General features: G+C 41.4%; 1 protein-coding gene across 1 annotated transcript in view; it reads left to right on the forward strand.

Annotated features, from left to right (window-relative positions):
- The window catches only part of pebp4 (phosphatidylethanolamine binding protein 4), a 49,463-nt gene extending 42,345 nt beyond the window's left edge, over nt 1-7,118 (forward strand). The window contains exons 6-7 of the mRNA XM_022758003.1: nt 580-696; nt 6,942-7,118. Coding sequence (XP_022613724.1) covers nt 580-696; nt 6,942-7,033 — 209 coding nt within the window. The 3' untranslated portion in view covers nt 7,034-7,118. The remainder of the gene's footprint in view (nt 1-579; nt 697-6,941) is intronic.
- Nucleotides 7,119-9,634: the final 2,516 nt, after the last annotated feature.

The following is a 9,634-nucleotide window of genomic DNA, read 5'->3' on the forward strand; positions in this document are numbered from 1 at the left end:
TCTACAATATTATTTTGCACTGTTGCTGAATTACGTTTCATTATTATTAATTCAATAGTCTTTGTTTCACTATCACTTACAGCAATTTAACTTCACGATTGTTATCGTGACTGCTTCTTTCTGGGTAATTTTACTTCCTACCTGCCTTTGTTTTGCAGCAGACATTTTCCACGTGTAACAGGTGAAACACGTGCAACAGTAGAGCTGAGAGTCAGATGTGAACATTGAAACAGGGAAGCTAGGTTTGCTTACTGTCTTCTGGTTTTAGTGTTGATTAAAAAAGATTTATTCAAAGAAAAACAGTTGCCTGTTTATTACCCACAACCCAAAGTGACTGAGGAACACTAGGAAATTCAGTTTTATAGATCCACAGCTACCACTGGTTCATTGTAATCTAAAAAACATAACCCGGATGCATGAGTCATAACTGTTATGAAACCTGATACAATGGAAACAACTGGCGTATCAAAGATTTTGTCGGATTTTACTTGCATCATTCTGATAATCACATGTATTTCTATGTAATATCATCCACCAGCCTCAGCTCTCCTGATTCTGATTCTTTGTATGCCCATGCAGACTATCATCCACCAACCCCGCCACAGAAGTCTGGTTTTCATCGCTACCAGTTCATGTTGTTTGAGCAGCTTCCAGACGCACCAGTGTCGCTCACCGGGCGGGAAAAGTCGTCCCGCGGTAATGACTCAACTCACCCGTACTTTGGGTTCAGACCACTTTTGGCTGCTGCAGTATCATCTATCATATACCAACACTGATCAGCACTACTGCCAACAGCTAGTTGTTGAATCAGCAATAGAAAGATTACACCGAGGCATTGAAACTTGAGGCCCAAACATTTCCTCTCAAAATAATTACAGTATAGGTTTTTGTGGTTATAGGTTTTGTGTTTTAAGAACCTTTTTAGGCTGCTGCAGGTATTTTTATAAACATTAGCAATAGGATTATCCACTTCCTGACATACAGTAGGAAGTTGTGTCATTTTACAATATTAGACTGATTAACTTATTGCCTCATTTGTTTGAGTGGGCTTATTTAGGGTGAAGATTTACCATATTAGGTTTCATCAAATATATCAGCGACACTCTTGAAGCTACCTTTATTGGCTCTGCGGCCAGACACCGTCTAACCATCTTTAAGTCCAGGTTTTGGACTATAGCTGTGTTTTTTCGCTCAGACAAAAACAATTATGAGCATTTAATCGAAGCATTTGGAGTTACTTTAGGAAGATCATCGTCTCAAAGTGCTTGACCTTGACAAAGGAAATGTTAATGAGGTCAGTGAGTAAGTCTGCTGCAGTGTTAATGCCTACAGGGTCAAGTATTGTTAGCTCCCACGCATACCTGCACAAGTCTGCTTGACCACGTCTTGTTAACCTCTGCAAAACCTGAAATTCTTATCAACAATGACAACAGACATGCACGGTCAGTTTAGTTTTAACCCTGATTACTGCTGTTATTATTACCAGATCATTTTCTTAGTTTGTCTCTCAAAGGACGACCTTGTTTGTCTTGCAGAAAGCGGAGTTATTGTTTTGTTTACACTTCAGGTTTTCTGACTTTTCCCCCCCCTGAAGAGAAGTCTCTTGAAGGTGGGCACCTGCACCTGGATGTAGAGTACAGTGCCTCACAGGGGGCGTGCCTGTCTGTCTGTTCTACTTGGGCCACGACCGGTGATTTGAGGGGAGATCAGGGCGTTTTGAGACTTCAAGCGCTGCGGCCGTGAATGAGTGGAGCTGCCAGTCTCTACTGTTTGAAGTTTTGACAGCTGTGTCAGCAAACAATCCAGGCACATTAGGCTGAGGTGTGTTTGATGTTGAAACCTCTGGAAAAAGAAATGTCAAAAGAGATGTACTTTGGAGTATTTTTTTGTATCCGAATTCACATTTGGGGAGGTTGAGATGAACTGTTATCACATTGTTAGAGTATTGACTGTGTCAGAAATGGTTAAGCTGAAGAAATAATAGCATGAATAATAACCTGCTATTTAGAATAATTTAATATACTTTTTGTGCAAAATAAACTGGTGCATACTAATTTTCTGCTACCAGCTCAAATACAGTAGTTTCCCCCACATTATGAAGCGATTGAGCTGAGTGGATCCACCCATCCTTAATCTACTGGATGAATTTAACTCGTGCTGTAGCACTTCCTCTCTCCTGCAAACTGTTCTCTCCATTCAAGGGAAATGAAATTAAGAAAATCCACTCTTGGATAATCAGATGTTTCATTTGATGGGTCAATTCTGGAGAGGATAACTGCCCTTGTAAAGAGGCTAATGGAAATAGACACGGTGTGACATATTAAGAATGACAGCCTAGTCATGGTTTATGAATAGAAAAATATTTGATTTTACAGTCATTATTGGTTTGGCTGGATTCAGTGGTGTACCTGCTGTATTATTATTGGCCTCCACTTGGCCATGAACACGGTATTCCCGCACAGGCAAGAGGAACAGAGGGAATCCCATGTCTCCCCACCTCCTCCGTTAAGTATGTTCACTTATTAGCGTCTGTCCTCCCTCCATGTGGTATGACACAGAGAGCATTTTTCATAGCCCATGACATTAATTGATGTGATTTGCGAAGGGAGAGCATTTAGTCGTGGGTGGGAGACTCCTAATGATCGTTTTCCACTTCCAGTAGCGCAGTCATTGACTCAATTTTATCGCAAATTTGTCGTCTTTTTTCTTTTCATCTCTGACCATCACTTAAGTAATAAAGGGGAACAATGAGAGGTGGAGCAGGTCTGTTGTGAGGAACCGTGGGAGTCTGGTGTGCCTCCTGTGTTAAGGTTATGAATGTGGGTCAGCGAACTGATGAAGACAGCTGGTTTGTTACACAAGGATCTACAGGGGGCTGCGCTCTTGGCACCGGGCACAGGGGCGTGATCATAGGGAATCCCCATTGCTCTGGCTCAGGAAGGCTGTCCCTGAATGGAGGCTGTCCCTGTGCCAGGGTAGGGGGCAAGCTTGGGCACACAGGCCCTCGTGATACTTGTCAGCCACTTGGCAAGCCCTCAATATGTCCTGCTACTGTTTAGTGCCGCCGAGTCAGTTTGTCAAGGGAAACAGTGTTACAGTGCTGAGGAAGGATACGCTGAGGCCTTGAGAGAGGCCATCTAGTGTTGTTTCAGCCTTCCTGGTAGTTTGCACATACACTGTTCACATAGCCAGCACTCCAATAGATATTGTAGACTGATCAGACATAAAAATGTGATGAAAACAAGAAGAACCTGAAAATTAAAAATTGATCAAAATCATCATTCTTGCTCATTTTTTCCTTTATTTTTTTCCTGGTAAATTACCAGGCAGAGGATGTATGTGACGATCACGTTGTGTGAGTGAATGGATCACAGTGGAGTTAGCTGCTGGATGGTGCACGTTGCTCATCTTGCCTCCTAGAACCCCTACTGCCAGCTCAGCACACTCCACAGTAATTGAAGCCATTTGCAATGTTGCAGTGTGGTAATGGGCAGATCCATGTCTACCACCCACCCACAGCCTCTACCATTAATCAGAGCTGCGTGGAGTCAAGAGAGCCAGGATTTGGTTGCTACAGCAGGCCTGAGTTTCAGCCAGGAGTCGGTTGCCTTAAAGGAACACTTTGACGTTTTTTAATTTTAGCTGTTTTTTTGTTTTTTTTCAACACACAGTTGTCGGGTTTAGGATAAAAGTTTTGGGGATTTCTTCTTCAACTTCACTCACTCAGGGTCCTAGTATTGTCAGAAAATCACTGCTGTGATTAAATCATCAAAGTAGAGCTGAAACTATAAGTCAATCAGTCAATTAGTTGATCAACAGGAAAATAACTAATTAATCATTTATATGATTGTAAACAAACAATCTGAGATGAAACAAGGAATTTGATTATGTTACCTATTTTATTATGATGGGCATTTTCACATTCATTTTTTTCCACTTCATTTTTTTTTTTTACACTAAATCATTGATTGTTAATTCAATCTAATCAGCAACAATTCTGACAGCTGATTAATTGTTCAGGTTTTTTCTCAAACAAAATGCCAGTCCTCTGGTTACAGCTTCTCCAGTTTGAGGAGTTGTGGTTTTTCTCTTTCATATAAGCGTAAACTGAATTTTAGACATCTAAAGACGTCATCTTCAACTCTGGGAAACTGGGTTCAACATTTTTTACTATTTATTTGACATTTTATAGACAGATAAATATATAGTCGGCAAATTAATCAATAGTTTTAATTGTTGTTAGTTGCAGCCCCTAATCAGTGGGACCTTGTAATTGACCAGAACAGGTATTCCAAGGGAAGTGAAAGACATTTTTCTTACAATGTGACAGGACGAATCTTGACCGAATATAATTCAACGTTTGACTTATCCTTACTATCTTTGGGATTGAAGATGGAGTCTCCAGCAAGGTGACAGCATTTGGTAAAGATGTAGGCTGCTATATATTGACAGCAGGCTGTCAGCTGGGATCAGCAGCCAAACACTGTTTCTCGACCCAGGTCCCTCCACAGCAGGCATCTGCCTTGCTGAAGCACCTCTTAGGCGCTGTTCTGTGGTTAACCCCTGACCTCTGACGACCGCAAAGAATCCTCTTCCCCATGAAATTAGGATTGCATTAGTATTACTATGAATCTTATGTAAAGACGCTCAGTGAAGCTCTTCCCCTGATATGGCTCCTGTTACTCGACTGCAATGAACAGGATCTCTTGCTTTTGAGCATTTCTGAGACACTATAAGAGGTTTAACAGGGACACCGCCCACACCACTAAATGTAGCAGTTCTGTGTCACCTCAGAGCAGTCCTGATCTTCCTGCCATACCCAGACAGAGAAGCAAGGTGGAAACAAAAGTGGAGGCAGGAAGACTTTAACATCGCCCTCAGGTCCCACACTATCTGTCCTTTCCATGAGCAGGCAGATGGGAGAGACGGAAACACGTCTCTGCACTACAAACAGACACCAGCCTATTTTAAGGTCACTTGTAAGTCTAGGCTTGTGCAGAGAACCAGCCAGCGTGATAGCACCAGATATTGTGAATTTGCCTCATTTTGGATTGCGCCCAATGATTGCACAGCTTTAGACAGGATTATGTGTGTAAAGCCTTACAAGCAGCGCCTGGTTTTGACTGTTCCTTTGATCGTTATTCTACAATAAAATGATCTTCAGTGTGACATTTTCCATTAGAAGAAATGTTGCCTAACACTATTGTGGGGTAGGTTCTCCCTATTAAAAGCGAAAGAGAAAGTCTGAGCATTTTTCTCATACCTGTCGTGAGAGTCAAATTTGCCACATGACTCGTGAACTATAACCCAATATTCAGTGTAAAGTTTGTTGTCCCCCAGCTGCCTCACCCCTCTGCTTCCTTTAAAGTGCTGCCTCTGAGGGGTGAGGGACCTTGTTTTGGACAGGCAGGGGATTCTGGGATCTGCAGAGGCGGTACATTATCTTCCACTAAACCACAGGCCAGAGGGGCCACCAGGCCACGACCTATCATACAGACAGGTCACTTGACTCCATTGCCCTCACTTGATTATTGGAGCCCTGTCTGCTGGCAATCCTCATTCACAGAAAGGACCTGACGAGGTTCAGGCACTCATCTACTCATCTCCCAGTTATTATTCACCATCTTCCCCAGCTGAGCTCCACCTGACGTGACCTCTTGGCTAACCCAGACACACTGAGGTGTCACTCTCATAAGCTTAACATGTGGGGAGGATCAAGAACAGCGTATGAGCCTCAAAATAGTTGAGTAATAATTTCGTAGTACTATCCTTTTTATGTTTAAATCTTTCCAATTTGCAAATTGGAATACAAATAAATACTCTACTTTAAGAATTGATAGGAGTTAAATACAATAATTTGTTCTTTAAAAAGCCTGAAATATCGCAGCCTTGAATAAGAAATTTTGTCTGAAATGTAAATGAACCCTTCTGATTTGTTTCTGCATTGATGGTAGGTGAGTGCACTTGATGTGCGTGGCACCGGTAAAGCGTATTTCTTCTCCCAGATCTCCTCCAAGATGCCGGAGGATACAAAATGTGGCTCCCTGATGGTGAAAACAGAGACAGCGAAGGCCTGTAAAGCAGCTGCAGCAAGAGGTCTAAAGCAGTAATGTTTCTATCCAGGCATAGTCAGATTCGACCCCTGACTGTGAGACCATTCTCTCTACAGATTTGGACCATTTCAGTAGTTGGCTTTCTTTTCAAAAGATTAGCTTTCCTACGCAAAAATCTTCTTGAGCAGCTGTTAATGTAATTACTCCACATACGGAAATACCAGAATATCAGTGATTCCCTGGATTACGGAGCAAGGCATTGTCTTATGTACACCCAAACATGTGAGGACACAAGTTTAAAGCCTGCAGGATTTTGTTGCCTTGGAATGATAATTGTGAATTTGTTTTTGGTTTTTTTTTTTTGTTTTTTTGTAAAGGGAGGGGAAGCTGCAGGGAATCAGCGGTTGTCAAAATCTAAGAAGTGATATTGTCATACCAGCCGGATGGCCGTCTGGTGTTTGTTTAAAAGGGGAGGGAAGAAAAAAAAAAAACGTCCAGGCGATTGAATCATATCTTCTTGCCAATACGTCCTTGTGTTCCCACCTCCATCATTACAGCAACATGTTTTATTTTCAGCAGTGCTGTTCTCAGTGACTCACATCCCAGAGCCATGTGCTGCTCAGTTAGGCCTCAGATCCCTTAAACATGGACCGAGCGGTCATGAGAAATGCTCTAGCAATGCACCAGAGCCTGAACTTAGACTGTACTAAGTTTATGTAAGATATTGTTAGAATAAAAACATGTTGTCTAATAAACTTGTGAGGTTTAACTGTTTTAAGTTATACAATCTTGTGTCAGACTGAAAACAAACCTGGATTTTAAGTAAATATGTGTAAATATGTGTAAATACTAATAAATATCTGTCTATGTGTCATCCTGCTCCCACAGGTAAATGGGATCTTCAGGACTTCATCACAAGGTTTGATTTGGGAGAGCCTGTGGCCACTTTGCAGTTTCTCACCCAAAACTACAAAGACTGAAGGATGGTCAGACACCTGAAAGAAAATGTGGAGGAAGAATCTGTCATACAATTATATAAAATAATGTTTCCCTACTTTTCCTGAATTGAACAGCATCATTTCTTCAAAGCTTGCAACAGGTCAGCCCTCTTTGCATTTATCTTATCACTGAGTTAGAAAGAGACTTCCTCTGTTCCTCTGTAGCACCAGCTGCTAGGTTTTGATGTTGCCCTGTATCTCTGTCTTGTGGTCTGGAGCGAAGGATTTGGGAGATTTTTGACCACAATGGGGATTTCTTATTAGTTTCCGAACACTGTCGACAAGAGAAGGAAGACGGCCTGATATCACAATTCAGTGTGGAAAGAGTTGATTCTAATTCAGGGGCGGAAACACGTCAGGGCCAAAAAAAGGAAGTGGGAGGTGAAACCGAGACCGCAACACAGCCGGATGCTGCAGTGGAACTTGAACCAAAATACTCTACAGAGTGACAGGACAGGGGGAGGGGCTGCAGGGAACTTACTGTTTGTGTAATTGTTTATCATATTTCCATTGACCACTGTCACCTCATCTGGAAACAATGAGCTACTTTCGGGTCCTTTATTGATTTTTCTGAAGTAAAAACGGCTCTATCAAAATGCTGAAGTGTCCTTGAATGAAACTTTGGAACACTGAACCCATTTTGAACTTTGGACAGTTGCATAAGAGGCCCACCTGGTAGGTCTGTAGAGGATGGTGTGAAAACTTAAACTTTTCAACCCTTTCACGAGGAGATACTTTTCAGACTTCACGGGTCTTTGTAGAGGGTGGGTCAGAGTACCCCCCATGAGGAATATTGGTTTCTAACCAGCAACTCTCCTCTGGGAGGGGTTTGTATCAATACCCCAGATGTCTGAAAAAGGCTGGATTTACATCAGGGACTTTGATGTTCTGATGATCAATCTTTAGTTGGTGGTTTCATTGACCCTAATTTGGTGTCTCATCAGTGGGCTAGGCAGGAGTAGGTAATGGAGGTTTTTGTTCCTTTGGTGGTTAAGCCAGCCTTGGTAAACCCCTATGTGCCCTCTCCGTGAACTCTGGGAGATCATTGATCAAATTGCCCTGCATCTGCTTTGTTTGCCTCCCTGACTTAGCAGTCAAAGCAGCCAGGTCCACAAACAAACAACCAAAACAATGCACATATGCTCAGAGTTAGTAAGACAGTCCATTGCTTTTGAACAAATGTTAAGTATCCCTCACTTGGAATATCGCTCTTGACCTTGATTTACCCATCTTATTTGACTTATGAAATCACAGTTTTTAACAATTGGCAAGTGGAGTATAATTCCACACTCATTGTGAAGCATGCCAAGTGGGAGAGCATTCTTCCAAAAACCACCTACTTGAATCCATCAGTACACCATTAAAAGCCAAGATTTGTACTTCCAAATACACTGTGCATTTTTTTCTCCTTTATATCTTGGAGATATCCTGCCAAAACAGCTGGGTTTTGCCACTCAGCTTCCTTGAATGTGTTTATTTTTACTCCAAATATCAGGAGAGTTGAAATATTATGATTAAGAACAACTGACAGCTGTAGTTCAACGGTGCACAGTATATTGCCTTCTGTGAAAAAAATAACTTCTCACATCCCCTGATGATATGGGAAAGGCATTTAATATTTTCTTAATTTATTCAAACTTACATTAATTAAAAGGAATTTGTATAATCAATTCAGTTGCCTAACCGGCACTAAGTGATCTAATATGCATGATGACTTGAGTCTCCATTCTTCTTTTCTCTCTTCAGCTTAAGAAGTGCAGGAGATTCATTTCACTGGAGAATTTCTGCAGTGCATCACTCGCTGTGAGCAGTGGCGAAATGGATTTGAGTGTGACATCTGTTCAATGCATGTCAACAGTATGGTCCGCTGACCACTTTGCACATTTTTATTTACTGGGCGTTTGACCTCAACAGACTGGTATTGTTCTGCAAGACTGACTGCAAAGATTCAGTGTAGTTCACTCCAACTGGAGATTTGAGTCCTGCCTGTGAAGAAAATTCACATGAATACCCAGGTTTTTGGCTGTACTGAATACTCGTCTACACTCACCAACAAGGAATGCAGAATTTTAAAATGCACCTTTTGACCTCTAAAGATTTTTGCTGAGGTGTCTGCACTGGCCTTGTGTCTTCAATGTTTTTATCGCTCCTATTAACTGTGAAAACTAAAACTCTGTATATATACACAGATGGCTAGCAGACTGATAATAGCTCAATGATGTTCAACTGGAACTAGGAATAGGAAATAGGAAACTCTATGAACATACCTTTACAAATGATATGATGATGAAAATGAATCAAAAAGCTTCTGCACATTTTTTTTATTATCTGCTCCTCACAAAACGCACAATGTGTGAACAGATTTTTGTTTTATAGTCAGGCATGTTGTCACAGACTTCCCCTTACTTTAACTTCATTTCAACCACATATTGTCCAGTGGGTAAAGTTGAAATTTGATGCTGCTCCTCGTCACTAAAAGGCTTTTAGTGTTTAAAAAAGCAATAGATTGGAAATATGAAGTCTTCATCTGACAGCAGTACTCGGGCAGTGGTAACAGCAGATTGGACTCCAGTATTAGAATAT

Source organism: Seriola dumerili, unplaced genomic scaffold (assembly GCF_002260705.1).
Source record: "Seriola dumerili isolate Sdu_G_001 unplaced genomic scaffold, Sdu_1.0 BDQW01000017.1, whole genome shotgun sequence".
Taxonomy (NCBI): Eukaryota; Metazoa; Chordata; class Actinopteri; order Carangiformes; family Carangidae; genus Seriola; species Seriola dumerili.